We start from the raw sequence: 18,529 nt of genomic DNA, 5'->3' as shown, positions 1-18,529 counted from the left end.
CATAGGCAGTACCTCTTTCAAACAGACCTTGCCTTCCTCTCAGTGCGGGACTTGGTTGATGGGACATTAGCGCTAATGAGAATGGGGGTGCATGGACAGCAGGATTGCAGTTCCTCCCTGGGCCGCATGCATGCGCGTGGCTGTGGCTGGTCACTGCCTCTGATAAATGGCCTGGCTGTTATTGTCCCCATCTACAAATGGATGCCTGAGAATTGCCAAGTGGTGATCTCGTGACAGCAGCCTTGCTCTGCATGCTCTCTACATCCTGCATCCTAATTGCTTATCCTGCCTTCCTTCCCTTTCATAGTCCTGCTGCTACGGACATTGTGTGTACATATGTGCTTCCTGTCTTCCAAGCAGTCTGTCGAATGAAGCAGGGAGCAGTTACTGGCATTCCTGTACTGCAGCCGGGCTCATTTTGGTCTGATGGCTTCAGTCTGGCTTTGCTGGTTCGAATGGGATGTGAGCAAGTGATATGCCCACACTGCTGCTTTCAGGGAGCGTATGTAAGAATGGAGCAGGGCTTGGTAGGTCTAACTCCTCTGCCCTTTCCCGGTGCTGTCTGACTTGTCCTGATCTGAGCATTAAATGCTTTTCCTGCTCTACAGGCAGGAAATCATTGTGCTGAGACTGTGGGGCCTCTGACACTGAGCTCCTAAAAGGACCAGGCCCCTCTTGTGAACTGTCTGTGCTGCACTCGCTAGCTGAGTCAGACCTGTCAGTGGTAGCTGCAGTTTTGATTATTCTGGGCTTGCTGAGCATCAGTAGATGGGTTTACAGAGGTTTGTATCATCCAAGAGCCACCTGATGGGAAATACTGAGTGCAGAGACTGAAGCGAAAGTACATATGGTCCCAGCAAGGGGCCCAGAACTGCACAGAAGCAGCAAATGTAGGCTGAGTCTGCAGCACATGTCTGCAGGTTTTTGGCATGCCTCAGTACCATGTCCCAATTTCCAAGGTGAGTGCTGTGACCCCTGCTCTGCCTCATTCCCCGCAGGCGTCTGGTGGAGCGGCTGGAGAACATGAGGAAGAATGCGATGGGCAACGGCCTCTCCCAGTGTCTGCTCTGCGGTGAGCTGCTCGGGCTGCTGGGCAGCACGTCAGTCTTTTGTCAGGATTGCAAAAAGGTGGGTTTGGTCACACAGGTTCTGCCTGTTCCTGGTACCAGATCTGTCTAGAAAAGGCCACTAGGCCTCTCGGAAGCTAGATAGCTCTGCAGAGTTAACTTAGCCCCACTTGGCTAGGTCGGTGCGGTCAGACCATCAGGTTTTCTCTTGCACCCTGGTTATCTTATTCTTCAGGATCCTGAAGTGCCTAAACTGCACTTCGTGCTGAGATGGGGTGCATCAGCCCCCTCTGCACCTCCCACTCTGGAGTTGGCAGAGTGGGAGAAGGGGCAGGAAGGTATGGCCATCAGAGGCAACTCATAAAAGGGTCTGTGTGCTTTACTGCTATTACTGCAAGGTCTGCCCTTAGACCTTCCAGTAATGTGTCTCTTCAGAGGAATCCAGTCCATCTTCAAGTTCCAGGCCAGCGTAAGGTTTCCAACCCTGATACATAAATTAGCCTGCGCGTCGATGACTGCCCGTGTTTGCGTATGTTGTTGGCAGGACTGCACGGGTGCTGTTTGAAAGGCAGCATCAGTTTGCAGGGAGACTGCAGTTCTACCAGTGCCCTGGGGGACGATTGTTTCTTGTCTAGACTCTACAGCCAAGGGGTTAATCTGCATTGCTGTTGAGATGATGATCTCCAAGGCAACCACTTTCTCCTCCCTCTGCTGGGAGGCTGTTTTTCCTGCATTTGAAGCCCATCTTTCCCTGGGGAGATACCTCTGTAAGTGGCTTTGCCTCAGTGTGTTGCCTGGGGAGAGGTGAGGGTACCTGCTGGGTGCAGGAGTGTTTCTGGCTTGCTGGTGGTAGGGTGGAAGGGAGCAGCCTGTGCTGACTCTGTCCCTGGTCAGTCCTGGAGCCAAGGAGACGTTTGCCCATGTCACCCACCCTGTCCCGTGGAGCCCACAGGACAGCATGTAGTAAAACCTGCTCCTTTACTGTGGAGTGGTGCATGTTGGCACCTCTGTGGTTAAGCAGCTGGGCAGGCCACAATGGAGAGCCTTTTGTGCTGGCAGTCTGGATTTGTGAGATGCAGTTCTCATGCAGAGCAGGCTGCCGGGCTGGGCCTGCACTGGTCCACGGTTGGCTACAGCACTGCTGGGCTTGGAGCTCTTGTAAGAGAGGGAAGGGAGGTGGGTGCCCCTTGCAGTCAGAACCAAGGTCCCAGCATCCCTCCGTACATGCTCGCTGGGCAGGGAGCTGCTGTCGGCTGTGCTGCTGCTGCTGTCGAGTGAGTTTCTCCACTGGATTCAATTTGCAGAAGTAGCTTGACTGAGGCGGAGAGGTTATGCAGGTTATTGCTTGTAAAGCAGTGACTGGGAAAGTAACCTCAAATCTTTGAACCCCTGGGTCCTAAGCCAGGGATAAAGTAGCTTTTTAGGAAGGGGTGGGGAAGGAAGCAGCAGTAAGGTGCTGGGGAGTGAAAGGTCTGGTTTAAACAGGAGCTACAGGGCAGCTGTCTGGGAGAGGAGCATGGGCTCTGTGCACATGTGTCTGCAGAGAATAAAGGGCTGGATGGCCGACAGGAGAGCGCTAGCTGTTCCTGAATTTCAAGCACGCGGAATAACAGGATGTGCTGTATTCTTGCCTCCTTCCCTTGACGATTGCTCTCATCTTGTCCGAAGCCAGCTAGGTCACGTTGCCACAGCACTTTCTAACCTCTTTCCTGTGAGCCTTGTACGCTAATGAGGAGGCAAAAGCTGGCACAGACGCTTCCCTGCCCTATCCATTTGCAGTTGCAGGTAGTAACCCCTCCAGCTAGTGAGGCTGCGTGAGTCTGAGGCTTTGGGAGGGCTCTGACCAGAAAACCCCGGAGAAGGGATGGGTTTTTCTGTGGCTATTCCCTTTTTGTCTGGAGTCTTTTGGGCAGTTCAGGAGGATTTGTATCCAGGTTGATGTAAATTGAGACCCTACTTTTCCAGTGTGCCTTCTGCATCTGTCTTCAGCTTGGCTGCACTTTTCAGCTGTGTGCAAGCTCGGGGCAATGCTGACTGGGTGCCCTGGGCTTCTCCCCTTACTGCTTTTTAATCTTGTGAACTCAGGGAACAGTCAACCCTGTCAACAGAGTGGACTGTTACTTTAAGCTTGTTCCCTCTCCTCCAGGGATATCCATCAGTCGTGCAGTGTTGTATGCAATAAGCAATGACTTGGCAGGGAATTATGGATTTTTAAATTTCATATTTTTCTTGCTAGCGTTGCTCTGTTGCCATCTCATTGCAACCCGTTTAATTCAGTAACAGGAATTGTTGTAATGATGCATCTGAAACATAGCAACGAACTTACCTTCAGCAGGTCCCTTCTGCTGAATCAAGGTTCTGTATTTCTTGTAGCCTGGTGGATTTTCTAAGTGCCACTTTCTGTTTTATGAAGAATATTTTTAATGTTTTTATTATCTTAGAAATAATGCATCATGGCAAGACAAAGATGTATGCAAATGCAGATGTGTTAACAATAGCAGTGGTTAGACAAAGCATAATGTGCCATTTACCACGCAGAGGGTATCAGTATCGTGTATAAAAGGTGAAGTATAAGTAGGAGAAGAAAGTACTTTATCTTGTATTTAATGAGAAATGGGGCTGCGTTTAATGTTCTTGATTTTTATGTCGTCTTCTGAGGGGTTGTGAGGGGTGCTGAATTTTCCAGCTAGTCTGCAGAGAAGGGGAGGAGGAAAGCCCTGTTTTATGTTGGAACTTCCAAAATTTATGGCTAGGAATAAAATCACTTGGAAACTTCCACTAGAGGGAGTGTTTGAATGTGCTATACACTTGGGGATTGGGATCTTTGAGGGTATTTAAGACTGAGTTGATCCCTCAGATTTTTGTTTGAGGGAGGGAGAATTTGGCGTAGCTCAGGTGGTGTCTGTTAATTGCATCCGGAATCCCTTTTGGCTTGGGTAGCACCATGTTGATGCACCAGACCCAAGAGGTTGTTCCTTATTTCTGTGGGAGGATGAGGGCGAGGACAGGAACAGAGAGGTGGAGAGGAGCACCAACCTCTGTGGGGCTGCTGGTACCACCTCCCACTCTCTGTGCAGCCTGAGTCAGGGACAGACCTGCCTCTGCACTGTGCTGACTAAAATAGTTGGGTGCGTTTATTCATGCGATGAAGCCATTGCCTCGGGTACCATCGTTCTGCCGCTCTCCTCCTCCAGGCGTGGGCACTGAGGGCCGAGTGAGCCACTGAGACTTTCGTCCCTGGACACAGACCTCCTGGCTCAGAGGAGGAGCAGCCTGGTTAGGGGGATATGTAAAACCTTAGCTGGGGAGATTAAATTCACATGTCTCTAAGCAAGGTTTTGCTCTTAAGAGGGCTCTGGTGAGTGGCTTTTGCTCTGTGAGGATCAAAGAATTCATCCAATTTCTCATTCAAGCTGTAAGCCAAGCCTGATACACATCAGCTTCATTATATAATATTAGGTGATTCAGGTTGTAAATGGCTTGTAATGCCAGCGGAGACATGAAAGTTCCCTTGTGCAGCAATAGAGGCCGTCTGGTGCTAGCAGGCTTTCTGCTCAGGAAATGTGCGTGTAGACACGGTCGTGCCCGCTTCCTAAGCAGCCACAAATCAATAGCTGCCGAGTGCTTGCTGAAATGGAGGGGAAGCCATGGGGTTTCCCATGTGAGGGAAGGGAGGAGAGGATTTCCAGTCTTGCACAAACTCGTGCTTGTTTTGTACTTGGTTACAGCTGCTTTCCATGCCACAGTGCTTGGGTTTTAGGATTTAGTAGAATAAAAAAAAAAACTGCTCTAGAAATATGCCTATTGGTGATGGAGTTTGATTTACCCTGTCCAGTTCTCTTGTCAACCTGCAGTCAAGGACTGTGCTGTAGATTTGCCTTTGTCTCGTGCCCATATAGACCTGAAGTAGCTTCCTGTGATGAGTGGTTCTCCACAATAAATAAGAAAATTGTGCCCTATCTAGATTTTTAAGGAAAGGAAAACAGAACTGTTGGGACAGATGCTTCTCGACCTTCTCTCTCCCAAGGTGCTATATGGCTGTGGGGTGCTAACACCACCTTTTTTTACCTTTTTTTCCTCTCTCCTTGTTTCAGAAAGTTTGCACCAAGTGCGGAATAGAAACCTTTGGAACCCAGAAACGTCCTCTTTGGTTGTGCAAGATCTGCAGTGAACAGAGAGAGGTAAAATGCAGCTGTGGAGAGATGGGGCTCAGCAGCATACACCTACCTGCCCCAAGTTGGTGCTGAGTGTGCGTGAGCTCTTCCCTGTGCTTGGGCACTGGGAGGGAAGCTTGGGATGGGGTTTGGGAGGTTTGGCTGGAGGCCAGGCAGTCTCGATGAATACACACAATGGTGACAACTTTGGCTTATGAGGGGGTGGAGGGAAAAAACCCACACCAGCCCCTGCAGCCTGTATGGCTTTGTGGAATTTTTCTAGCTATGGTCATGAAGAGACTTACCTTTTGCTACTGCACTCTCCCTCCTAGTTCTATGACAAATAAACTTGGCTAATGCTGGTTCTTTAATACAGCTGGAGAGATCTATGGCATAGCTGCAATATTTGTCCCTCTAAAAATAACTAGGATTGCAGCTTTTAAGTCCGTTTTCCTTCCTGCCTGCAAAATCCCATAACTTGCCAGTGTGTGAGACTTCTAATGTAGATCTCTAAATTTTTATATCCTTCATCCTTGACTTTACACTGCAAAAAGTAATGGCCTGCCTCAATTCTTGTCTGCCAGCCAGCATCCACCAACATGAGGGCTCGCTGCTCTAGAGTGAAGTGCAGTCAGAGAATCTGTTCTGTGATTACAGAAGGATTTTCACTTGTTCCCATCAATTTATTTTGAGCTTTTGCTTGTGGTCCTTGAACATCAATCCAGTGCAGCTATTTCTGACCACTGTAACCAACTGTGAAACCTGGGTGCTCTGCTAAATCATTTTTTGAAGTGTAGTGAGAGCATTTGTGCAGGTGTTTGAGATGCTGAAATTTTTTTATACCAGTTGCGGAAACTTAGCATTGCTTAGGTTTTACATAGGAGGGGATTGTCTGTGTGGGAGCACTCACAAAGTTCGTGTTCAGGTAAGATGAGGGGGACATGGACGCTGCTGGCCTTTAACTTTTGAGTAGCAGTGTGGTTACGGGTAGGGCAGGCAGAGAGCATTTCAGCTCCCTGGATATTGCTAATAATGTGATGCACTGAATCATCCAGATGTTTTGAATTCCACATGGAGGTCCCAAAATGGAGAGTGAGGCAGGTCAAGATATTTTGTGCGTTCTGCAGGGAGATGGGTATGGGACTAAAATTGGCTTTTACTTCTTTTTTTCCTGTTCTTTCTGTATTTTTTTTCCTCATCCCCCACTATATAATTGGTTTATTTTTCCTATTTATTATAAAAATAATGAGGAGCTGTGGTCACTGGACAGAGAAGAATATTAACCTGTCCAGTCAGTGTTATGTGCCACCGGCGTATGAGAGTACGGTCACCTTCAGAGTTCACTCTCTCCGTGAAACCTGAGATATGGCCGAAGTGCTTCCCTAATCAAAATGGATGGAACTCTTAGACTAACTAAAAAAATTAGCCTCATCCTACCTCCCAAACCTAAGCTTCATCTTTATTTTTTTTTATTCTCTTTAAGGTCGGTTCAGGTCTGTCTCCTTTCTTGTTTGTGGTGGTGCTGGTGCCCTGACTAAGAGAAGGTTGGAAGGATCACAGTGTGGACACGCAGTCAGGCATCAAGTCATACATCCCCTCTGTCTTCCCACATGCTCTGCTTTTATTTTGGGGGAAGGCAGGGAAGCATTGAGAATTAGCAGAAGCCTTGAGGCGTGTCAGACAGGGCAGGGAAGTTGAGGCAATATCGGAATAAATGCCTGAAAAGTGACTTTGATCAGGTCTTCCCTAAGAGTCTGTGCAAGGAAGAGATAAGACTCTTAGGCCTCAGGCTGTTTGGCTGGTACTAGTGCAGTCCCTGAAGCTGGTTCAGGCGTCTTGATATTACAGGGCATGCACTAAATTACCAGGTTTCTTTTAAAGACTTGTGTTCACAACCAGTTCCTTGTTACCATCTGTTTCTGTGATCTGGATCTGTCTTGTATGGCCATCTGCTTTGGACCAAACCCCTTTGGTCATGCGCTTTGCTGAAGGTTATATTTGCTATCAATGAGTGCAGGTGGATGTCTGCTCTTTGGGACCAGATATTCTTGTTTCTGTCTAACCTCTGAATCCCCTGCATGGTGAGTAGGTATCAGCCCCATTTTATTTCCTGGGATCCAGGCAGGGAGCTGCAGGAACCCACCGAAGCACTTCAGGTTGTGTGACAGTAACAAGCCAATACCACCCTTCTCTCCCCTTCTCAATGCACAACGTGACTGAGCAAAGTTCTTCTTTAGTCCACGCCAACGGCCGCAGAGCTCTGGCAACACCTCCCAAGTTGTCGGGCCATGCTCAGGCCCCTAAACTTGGTCAGCTCTAGTGGGTGAGTGTTTGATGCTGGTCCAGAGTGCCCTCCCCCCCCAGCAGGTGTGACAAGATGTGGTGTTTCCAAGCTAGGTGATTCCCTCCACATCAGCGCTTTGATCGCTGTCTGTAATTTTCTGAACCACTGCTCAAGTTATTTGGGCATGATATTTATGAAGCTCTCAACTCTGTTAGTGAGAGACTGTCAGGGACTGAAGTGAGAAAGGGAGGTCATTCGGAAACCTGGATGGGCTAAATGATGTTGGCTAGAGTTAATAAGTGTCATCTGGCTGGGACAAGAGCCTAGGACTATAATTGTCCCCGTTAGCCTCTGCCACGCACTGAGTGAGCACGTGAGTCTTGCGGCCTACCAGGATGTCAAGCCAGGATGGTGGGGTTGGATGTTCACGTATACCAGCTAACAGCTAAAGTGTGCAGCATTGGTCATACACGCTAAAGCTCTCATCCCTCTGTCTTCCTTGTTATTATTTATCCCTGTAGGCTTGATCTAAGCTAGGGTAAGTTTAGTGAAGCATAGTAGTCGTCTTCCCCCTTCTGCTGTGTGGGCAGAATCTGTGCTGGCTTTAGTTATGATTAAATCGTCAGTATGCCTGGGTCAAAATGAAGACCAATGTAACAAGCTATTGTTTACATCAGATTTTCAGCTGGAGTCGAATGCTTCATGCCCATAGATCCCTTTGGGAATGCCAGCCTCAGCCATTCAGGAATGTTCTTTGCTGCTTCCTGTTTCTTCCAAAAACCTCCACTGGGAAGGCTGTGCTGTGTAGCAATGAGGAACAAGTTTCTCTGACACTGTCTTATTTCTGGAGAGTGGAGGTGATTGATGGATTCTGCTTGCGTCCCAATCATCCAGAAGCAAATTGGCATGTATGGCAGCACTTGAGCTGCCAAGCTCGATGTGTACATGCAGGGTGAGGGGCTCCGAGCCGCCAGAGAGGCGCAGGGAGGAAAATACTGTGTTCTCACGCGGCTGGGACCTGACAGAGCCTGGATGTTCCTCCTGGCAAAGAGAACATCCCCGAGGACCAGCAGACACCCCTGTGTCATAAGTGCATCTCTTCTTCCTGAAATAAGACAGACCTTGTGTGCTTTAGGCCAGAACTGGCCTGTTGGAGATACCACTTGTCCCAGCTGTTTGCAGAAGCATCTGTTGAAACCCCCCTTTTGTTCTTCCAGGCTTCTGTGGACATTTTCCTTTGCAATGTCTTCTGAGGGCAATGGAATTAAAGCTGGTGTGGATTGTGTTTCATTGCTCCTGCAAGCAAGGGTAGAAGCAAATTCAGTCAAGCTGACATTCACTTTCGAAGGCAAGAATCTCCCTTCCTTCTTCCCTCCTCGATGTGCTGCACTGCCTTTCTTGTCTTTGCATCTTGCATTGCCTTTCTGGAGACTGAGCGTGAAGGGCTGATCCTCCTCGGGGCAGTCCTGTTTCTGCATGCGTATGAAGTCTCATGGCACGATCCCTGACTGTGGCAAGCACTGGCCACGGGTTTGCAGCGAGCCTGTTTGCTACCTTGGCAGTGAGGCAGTGATGCACCCACGGGAATGAGAGTGCAGGGCAGAAAGGGAGCAAGTCCTCCAGCAAAACAGGCTTATTTCAGCAGCTGTCAGGGGAGCAAAACTGCCTGGGAGGAGCTGCGATACAGCTGGAATGATTCCCTGCTGCCAGGCCTCTGGCAGAGCACGTGAGCTTCGTAATAGCTTGGGCAGCAGTGCCCATGTTGAATTAGTCGTGTGTGGCTGAAGTCTGCCTGTCACCTCCTGGCTTGAAGGGGAAATGGGACCTGCTGTGTTTTGTCAAATCCCTGCCCAGTCATTTAACTCTCTGCACAGCCGTGTTCTGACTGATACCACCAGGTTCTGCAAAGCACCTTCCTGAACTACCGCTTTATGTATATTTTTTTTTAATATCCATAATTAGCGATGCTATCGTCGTAATTAAAATCCTCTTGGAAGCGTTTGTGCACATTTACATTTGAATTGACACATCCAAAATTGTAGCGATAATGAAAACAGTTTAAGTAGGGTGGGGGGAGATAGCTTTTTTTAAACCCCATTGAATACGAAAGAGAGCGTCAGCTATTGTGGACCTGCTAAAGTTTTAATTTGCCCCCTCTGCTTCACTTTCCCTTTAATTTCTTCTCCTTTGCTAAATGGCATTTTCATGGCTGGCTGCATTTTTTGGTTTATCACAATAAACCATGCAGAGGAAGAGGATCACTGCGCTGGAAGAGCAGAGTTGTCTCCTCCTGTTTTGCCCCCAGGGCTTCCCTTTTCACATGTACACTCATACCGTTTTGAACATTATAAACCAACATAGCCTGGGGTTCTTCCTGCCTGACATGATGATTTCTTGGCAATGTACCATGCTGATGGAGGGGAGTGTTTATTTTGGGTGACTCTGGATTGAATTGAAGTGATGTGCACCTGTTTGCAATTCAAAGAACTCATCAATAGCCTGCCATATTATTTTGGGGGGTGGTAGCAAGTGGTTAGACTCAAAATAGTGTCCTCTAGAATAGAGCCACAGGAAAAAAAGAGGCCTGATTGAGAGGGGAATGATAAATCATTGAAGGCTGGCAGCCATTGCAGCTTGAGAAACGTTGGGGTCAGAGGTGCGATAGATTTTGCTATTCCGGAAACAAAGCTCCGAATAGCAATTTCACTGCCTTTTAATTTTCTTCATCCTCAAGTGCTGAATGTGGGAGTTGACAACAGATTGCTGTAAATAATGTAATTGGAAATCTCTGTGTTATGGAAAAGCAGATGAATGCAAATAACGAAGCTGAAGAGTGCTTGCTCTTTCTCCCTGCCAGTGGTTTGCGGCATGCCAGAGCCACGGTGGAGAGCTGGGACAAAGTGAGTGTGTGGGCATGTGCTGCGTGAGAGCAATGGCAACGAAGTCCTCCCAGGGTGGTTGCGTTTGCAGGTGCCTTTCTCTTCATTAAGCATTGTAGCCCAGGAGAGCCTTTTTTTCCCCCGCCTTTCGGCTGCTGGGGGATTGAGCCAATAATGCTGCTATCAGCATGGGAAGCTAAGGGTAGCTGTTTTCCTCTGGCCCAGCCCGGGCTGCTGCGAAGGAAGGGGGCTGCAGAATGAGAACAGCTACTGTGTGGCAGGCAGTAGGTGGTAGAGTAAAACACGGCTTTGCAGTGAAAAGCCTTTCTAGGCAACTCTGTTTGGGGGACTCGTGGCTTGGTGAAGAAAACTCTTGTTATGATGCCTTCAGCTGTGACCCTGTCCCTTGGTCAGCAGGTCCTAATGTTTTCTCTGTTTAGGAGCTTGTTTTAGCACTTGTATGTTCAGAGAAGGAGGAGGGAGAAGTTTGAGCAGTAACATGCATTTCACCAGGGCCCAGTGATTCTCCTTTAGGTCCAATTTACAGGCTGCAGTTGAATGTGCTAGATAAAAGTATGCATCTGCTTCTGATTGTCTCATCCTGTAGCTATAATGATGGCTTGATGCAACTTTAATAGGAGTATTATCAGGGTTATAAAAAGCATTGAGCTCTCTGGACTTGTCATGGCCATGGCTGTTTAAATTGGTTTGAAGTAATAATAATAATAAAAAAAAAAGCCTGTTGCTGAAGTAGCTCTTCTCCCCCGTGTCCTCCCCCACATTGCTTTAGGGTAGTTTAGGTGTCAGGGGAGGCAGAAGGACAGGAGCCTGAAGGAATTCAATATTCAGTGTGGATTTTGGTTGTGTCTGGCTGGGCCAGTCTGAGCACGGCGGGCTGGGGACAGCTGCAGCCGGTGACCCATGGTGTGGCTGCTCTGTCCTGAGCCACACGCCGGGCCACCACATCCTGATCTGGGGTAATGCAGATACCGATCTTTACTCCCCTCTGTCAAGCACTCAGAGCAAGGAATGATCAATGTTACTTAAAACTGAGTTGTTGCAAGGGACTGGAAAGGGCTGGCTGTCCCCTTCGCTGATGAAATTCCAGCTCCACCCAAACTCAGGCTGCTGTGCGGGCTGGTTTTCACCTTGTGTGCCAATGGGACTGGTGGGAGCAAAACTCTCTCCTCCTTAGAAAGAGCAAACTCCTGCTAATAAACAGGAGTTTTCTTCTCGAAGCACTATTATAGATTTATTAATTTAAAATCAAGTGAGAACTTTGCTGTCAGGCCACTCTTGCGTTCAGTGAAGCTACCATCAATAGCAGTCAGCAACATCGATTTGTTTTGATGCATGGATGCTAAAACTAACCTGTATGCCCATGTGCAGAACTGAACGTGAACTGCGGTCATTTTGGATGGGGCATGCTGCTAACCTGGCGGGGGAAGCAGAGGTACTAAATTAATATAGGGGGGAGCATCTTGCTGCAGCTATTTCAGAGCTGATTTCAAAATAATCTCAGTACTGGTGTAATGAGACCAAACTCTATTAGAAGCACTAATTTAAAGTGAATATGTATGCATAGAATCAATTTTATACTAGTATTGCTACATCAGAGCTGGGTGTATTATATCATTAACTCTTTCTATAACTGGACTTGCTTTGGGGTAGTGAGAAACCTGGGGGTGACCAGCCTTTTCTTACAGCAATCCTTGCTGTGTCTGATTGGTTTTATGGTGTGCCTAAATTGTAGTTCGCCTGAAGATAATAGGTCTCTTCAGTGCTTCAAATTAAATTACAGATGTTGCAAGGTCTGTTCAGAAAATGATTGTAAGAAAGGGTTGCTTCCTCCCTGGTAGTTTGTGCAGGGAAGCAACGTGTGCCCCAGCTACCCAGTGCGTGGCAGGGGACGGACAACCTGCCCTCCTCAAGCCATGGCGCTGGTTGGGGTGCAAACCCCGTGGCCGCAGCAGTCCCTGTTCTGCCCGCTGTGTCCTCTGCGTGCAGCTGCGCCCCAGGCCTCCTGCCTTCCTGAGACACGGGAGACCAGGGCTTGTCCAGCCTGCAGCTCCTGCATCGTGTATGTTTACCTGAGTTACAGTGGACTACGCTCCATGTAGAGACACCTGTCCCAGACTTAAAAGACATACTGCATTTCCTGATTCTTGGTTTTGCGGGGATAGCAGAGCACGTTCCTCCAGGGTTTCTGTGCTGCACTGATGAGTGCTGTTGTACAAGCTGTACCAAATGCTGCGCAGTCCCGACGTGCTGGCAGAGGGGACAGAAGGAGCTGTGTCAGCTTGTGCCTTCACTGGCTGGGTCACTGTTTTGCCTGTTTGCATGCTGGTGAAGGAGCTGGTAAAGTGGCCTGCCTGCCAAGGCCCCCTCTGTAGAAGAAGAACTTGCAGTCTTCTCTCCTTCAGGGAACTGGCTTCCCAGCTTTTCACTTGGATGGCAGACTCACTGTCGCGCTAGGCTGTTACCCAGAAGGAAAATGTTGGTGTAATTGCAGGGTGCTCTCACCTTCTGGTTTCTACATCCTGCTGTGGTGCAGGTGAGCTTCTCTCTTGCACTCTTACAGTAACTGATACGTGTGCTGGGTCACAGCGATGCTCTGCTTTCTTCTGCTGGGTACTCTTCTTCTAAAAAGCATACTCTCCGGTTCCCCTCTGAATTTAGATCACCTTCACTTGGCTTTCAAGACCCCAAATGCAGAGATTTTAGCTCTCTGTGCTGATGTCTCTGGACTAGGAACTGGGCAACCTGCTGAGCAATCTCCTCCCATCAGTGAAATGGTGATGGTGGTGTCCTGCTTTTTGTGCCTGCATGAGAGGAACCTCTCATGAGTGCCAGGTGTTGTTACTGCCCTCTGCTTTGATTAAGCCCTAAATGCAAATTGCAAACATATTGCTGTAATTAGGGATATCTGCATTTGCACCCATTGCCATCATGGTGATTCTATATGCAGAATGCTTTGGAAACTTGGAGTTAGAAGCACTGATGATCTCCTTTACTCTGAACAGAAGTGCAGGATTTCTACCCCCTTGCATGAAATAGAAAATAATGTTTTTACTATATTAACTTATTTTTGCCCTGACCGTCTCATTAGCTCATTATTAGACTGCTGGAAGGCACAAAAGAATTAGGTTTTTCGAGGCCATTTCTCCTTGTCTCAGCTGCCATCCTTTCCCTTCCTCTGGCTCACAGCAGGCTTTATATTAAATATACTTAATAGAGCTCCTTCATCATAAGCTGCATTAAAACTAAATTGGAGAGTAGAGGGTGTTCTTACAGGAGATATTACAGTTTAGCACTCGCAGTCCGTTTCCTGCTGCAGGTTCGGGTTATTTGAGTGTCGTTCTTCTCGTTCTGGGGTTTTCAAGCACATTTGTTAAATGATCTGGCTTGGCATGAATTGCTCTGTGAAATGAATGCCGAGGTTGTGCCATTCGGTACGGCACGAGGCAGTGTTTCTGCTGTCCTGGCATTGCCGCTTGCATCCCCCAGCTGCTGTCGGTCTTTGACTCTCTCAGAAGTAAAGCGACCCATGCTGAGGGACTCGGCCCGGGAGGAGATACTTGTCAGGACTTGCTACCCCTCCAGCCAGTGCAAGGCTGGTTTTACTCTAAGCAAAGCATGTGCTTGGGGCTATTGCCACCCACAGCACATGCCTGCTTCCTCTGGGAAGCTTTTCTTTTTGTGGATTCCCAGTGGGAAAGCAACAGATGCAGAATCTGAACTGCCCGCTGCTTAGTGCAGGCCAGGGAACTTCATCCCCATATCCTTGTAGTAAGCCTGGGAACATGTGTTTGTCTCAAGCACAGCATCAGAGAAACATCTGGTCTTGTCCCAGAGAACATAAGAAGCTCTGTGGTTTGCATGATCACCCTCTGCTCCTCCTTCAGTCTGTGCTTGTTGCTTTTTCAAATTTGTGATTTTTTTTTTTTTTTTTTTTTAGTGGTGGAAGAAGGACCAAGGTGAAGCTGGGCTGACAGTGTGGGGAGGAATTTGGGATGCTGTAGTAGTTGCAGAGCACAGGGGAGCCGTTGGGCTCTGTGAGCTGGAAGGCTTGAACCCCCCCGTGTTTGAGTGGGGTCAAGGTAGCTCAGAGGGAGCGTCTGGGCCGAGCTTGGTGGGGAGCTCCTTGGTGCTGATTGTGCTCTCTTGCTGTAAAAACCTAGGCTTAAGGTGTTGTGTCTCCATCTCCAACAGGTTTGGAAGAGGTCTGGTGCGTGGTTCTACAAAGGGCTGCCCAAGTACATCACGCCTTTGAAGAGCAGCAGCAAATCCAGTGAGATGCCCTCGCAGCCTTGGCAAAGTGAGCCAGCTGTGCCGGAGGTGGAGAGTGTCAGGACCAGCCGATCCTTCACCTGGGCCAGGGGAAAAGGTTGATTGTCTGCTCCTTGTCCAGGAAACAGGCGGGGAGAGGGGGAGGATTAGCAGGATTCTACTAATAGGGGAGGCTCTCTGTTAGAGGTAGGAGATAGCCAACAGGATGTGGTGTGTTTCCCGTGTGAGCAGTCGTGGTTTTTGTTGGCTGTGGTATGTTTTTCACATTTCACTGTTACTTAAGTGCTCGTTGGTGGCCCAGACTAGCTCCTGTCCTCCTGGAGTCCCTGTCCTTCAATCCGCCCTTGCTTTCCTCCATTCTTTGCAGCCCTCGCTGTTTTGCTGGGACTGCCAAAGAGGGATGAGCCGCGAAGCAGACGCTTGAAGCAGACTGCAGCTCAAATTGCTGCTCCTGCTGAACTACATAGGATGGTGCCAGTGATGGACATAGTTGTGCAGCCAGGGCTGACAAAAGGCTGGTCTCGTTCCTCCCTCCTTGGGGCTGCTTGCTTCTTGCTTCTGCTACTCCACAGAGCACCACTGGGCAGATACCTCAAGTTGCTTTGAGCTGGGTTAGAAATTACACCCCCAGCATCTCCCTGGGGTCTTCCTGAAGCCTGGAGCAAGTGGGCAGACATGGTCTTCTACAGTCAGTGGGCTGGAGCGAGCTGATGCTGTCTGTGTCCTTTTGTGCCTGAACCCCTGAGCAGGTGAGACTGGTAAACAGTGAAGTTTCTTCCCCAGGCCTTGGGAAGGAGGCTGAGGTTTGCAGCATGGAGAGCTCAGGGCTGAGTTGTTCTTTAAATGTGTCTCGGAGAAGCTGTTGATTAACTTAGCCCTGTGCAGGGCTGGGGCCAGAGCACTTACAAGCCTGAAGATTTATTAGCTTCAGCACTCGCATCTCTGTTCTTTGAGGTAGACCTTGATTGAAGTAGACCGTTGCATCACATGTGGCATCTTGGATCGCTGCCGTGTCAGATCCCATTCACAGCGCTGCCTTGTAGGGCTCTCCCCGCCCCCACCCCCCCCTTCCATCTGCCCACCCTGTCGTTGCTCGTATGCCCACTGCAGTGCTGTGCCTAGAGCCAGCTGGGGGGAAACAGCAGCTCAGCCTTGAGGAGCTGAGCACTCAGGGTCAATAACACAGCAGCGGAGGGAGGGATGCTGCAGAATTAAAGCTGCTGCCAGTCTGCTTTGATTTCTCTTCATTTCTTTCTGGTGTGGATTAGCAGAACTGTCTGGCCTCTCTCCCCTTCTGTCTTTTGCTGTTAGATCCCCTCAATTGGAGAAGACCTCTTCAGCGTACCAGCAGCATACACTCTTCCACATCAAGATAAATTTTATCAGTGGTGCAGGGGGAAATAACCTTTCAATAAAGAGGACTCAGGAGAGTTGGGTTTACAAACCTTCTCCTCAGGCCCCAGCTAGGAAAGCACTCCCAGCCCTACTGTAACTTTTGTAATTAAAGACAAATTAGATCAACGATAGATGGTTGTGCTTCCCTCCAGGAGACACTTGGAAGGAGTTGTCTTAGCAAATGAACTGATCGATGAGGTATTTTTCTGTTCACATGATACAGCAAAACATTATGAGTCAAAGATGTTGAGCCCAGGCCTGGCCTGCTTTTTAGTTCAGTTTTTTAGTTGAGTTTTGTTTTGGGGGAAGGCCTCCCCCTAAATACTGGCAGGAGCAGCAAAGGAGCAGGTGGAGGACAGCAAAGTGGCCTTTGGTAAGCTTTGATGTGGGTGGTGAGCTGCCTTTCTCCCTGTGCTCTGATTTTTGGCTGGCTGCCGTTCTACGGGTTGGACAATATTAATTTATGGTTTTATTTTCTGGTGCTTTCTTTCCTTGTTGCTCTTCTCTGTTAGGCTGCCTGTCCTCTGGATGGCTTTCAATGGGCACTGCGGGCTGTAATTCATCTCTGAAGCTGGGAGCTTGTACCTCTTGCCCCTCCATTTAACTCTTTTTCACCTGCCAGTGTTGGGATTTCTGCTGTTTGTCATCCGAAACCTCTGCAACGTGCAGGGCAGCTGCCTTCCCCTGTGGAGATGATGTAGCTGTGATATTGCTGGCGTGAATCTGCGGCTGGCTCTGGACTGAGCTTTACAAGGCTGTGGCTGACAAGGCAGCCTGCCTTACCTCTGCCTGGCTGATAGCGTTTGTCAGCTCGCACCTTGTATGCCCTCATCTGAACACGTCCTTTCGGCACTGAGTAAAGCCCTGTTGCTTGTTTGGCAGGATGTTCTCAAGAACGAGCTCTGGCATTTAACATGCCTGACTCTGACAGGCTGCTCTCGGTGGGGTTTCCATTATCTTGGCCAGCCATGTCTAACCCCACCGCTCGCCTCCCAAGGTGCTGAATCATAGAATCATAGAATTGTTTAGGTTGGAAAAGACCTTTAAGATCATCCAAGGTGCCGTTTCTCAGCTATTAAGGGATTCGAGTCAAGTGGGACCAGCACAGGCACAGCCATGTCCCAGCACAGCCCCTGGAGAGCCTGGGAGAGAAGAGCCGCGGTTGTCCTTTTGACATCCTCCATGCCAAGAGCTGCATTTCAGCAGGGATGGGGCAAACCTCAAGTGTCCCTTTCCACCCCCACCCCCACCCCCCCCCCCAAAAGGAGGGGATCAGTGCCAGGCCCTGGGCACTGGCTGCTCTGGGAGGGTGGGAAGGCAGCGGGACCGAGGGACTGCAGGAATGTGCCTCTTGGAAGAAATGCTAAACCCACCAGGAAGAAGTTTTATTTTTACACACCCATTATTTCTCTCATGCTCGCTGACACTGGGATTTGTCGTTGCCTTTAGGTTTTCTGTAATAAACAAGCAGTTGCCATGGGAACCCTGCTATTAGTTAAGGCACAAATGTATTGTCATGGGGAGAATAGCAGTAATATTTCTTGTGCTGGGGAGCAGCTCTGTTCCATGTGGTGGAATGTGGGTGGGTTTCTGTACTGGGTCAGGCGGGACAGGGCCGTCAGGGGGTGGGGAGCGATAAGCAGCAGGACTTTCCTTCCTCTGAACTCTGAGTTCTGCAGAAAAAAAATGTGAAGCAACTGGGTGGAAAAAGGAAGTGTGATTCCTGAGGTATTGCACTGTTTGGCATGAGGGCTGCCTGCTTCTCTGCTTGGTCTCTGGCAGTTTCTCCCGTCAGAGGCACAGGAGCAGCGGCTGGGCAGGGGGATGCAGCGGGTTCATCGGGTGTCTGTGTGCTGGAGGCCAAATGCCCAAGCGATGGAGCAGAGAGGAGCGTGCTGGGGCAGGTCAAGGGCTTTGCAGGCCACCGAGGAGTCATCCAACTTCTCTGCAAGTTTGGGCAGCACTGAAGCTGCACGTGTGCTGCTTTGGAAGGGGAGAGCAGATGGGTCCGGTCCCTTCCTCCTGCTGGGAGATGTCCCTGTAGCTGGGGGCGGCACTGGGTGGGATCTAGCGTGGGAACTGCACTCGGTGACACGCTTGGGTTGTAATAAAACTCTTCATCTCCGACCCTATCACCTGCAGTGACCGGGAGCTGTCAGCCTCCCCACTCCCCGGAGGTCAAGTTTGCAGAGGCTGGTAATACAGGTGCTGCAGGGGAGCTGTGTGCTCAGGGGCTTGTGCTCAGCCTGCTCATCCAGCGCATCTTGGCTGTGCTGGGCGTGTGCGGCTGTTCAGAGCTGTTGCTGCAGGGTGCCCATGTGGGTTTTTTTGTATTTTTGGCAGCTGCAAGAAGTGCCGAGCTTTGGGCGTGCAGGGACTGAGCTCTGCCCTGCGATGGGCAGCGGGAGGGAGCGTGGCTGGCTCTTCCCATCGCAGGCAAGCCTGCGCCAAATGAATGCA

At 49.4% G+C, this 18,529-nt stretch overlaps 1 protein-coding gene across 1 annotated transcript in view; it reads left to right on the top strand.

Annotated features, from left to right (window-relative positions):
* Positions 1 to 18,529, top strand: part of RPH3AL (rabphilin 3A like (without C2 domains)) — a 31,828-nt gene that overhangs the window by 2,569 nt on the left and 10,730 nt on the right. The window contains exons 3-5 of the mRNA XM_075719687.1: positions 999 to 1,128; positions 5,162 to 5,248; positions 14,597 to 14,771. Of these exons, the coding sequence (XP_075575802.1) occupies positions 999 to 1,128; positions 5,162 to 5,248; positions 14,597 to 14,771 (392 nt within the window). The remainder of the gene's footprint in view (positions 1 to 998; positions 1,129 to 5,161; positions 5,249 to 14,596; positions 14,772 to 18,529) is intronic.

The sequence above is a fragment of the Pelecanus crispus genome, chromosome 12, assembly GCF_030463565.1.
Source record: "Pelecanus crispus isolate bPelCri1 chromosome 12, bPelCri1.pri, whole genome shotgun sequence".
Classification (NCBI taxonomy): domain Eukaryota; kingdom Metazoa; phylum Chordata; class Aves; order Pelecaniformes; family Pelecanidae; genus Pelecanus; species Pelecanus crispus.
This window is presented reverse-complemented; position numbering and strand designations above follow the sequence as displayed.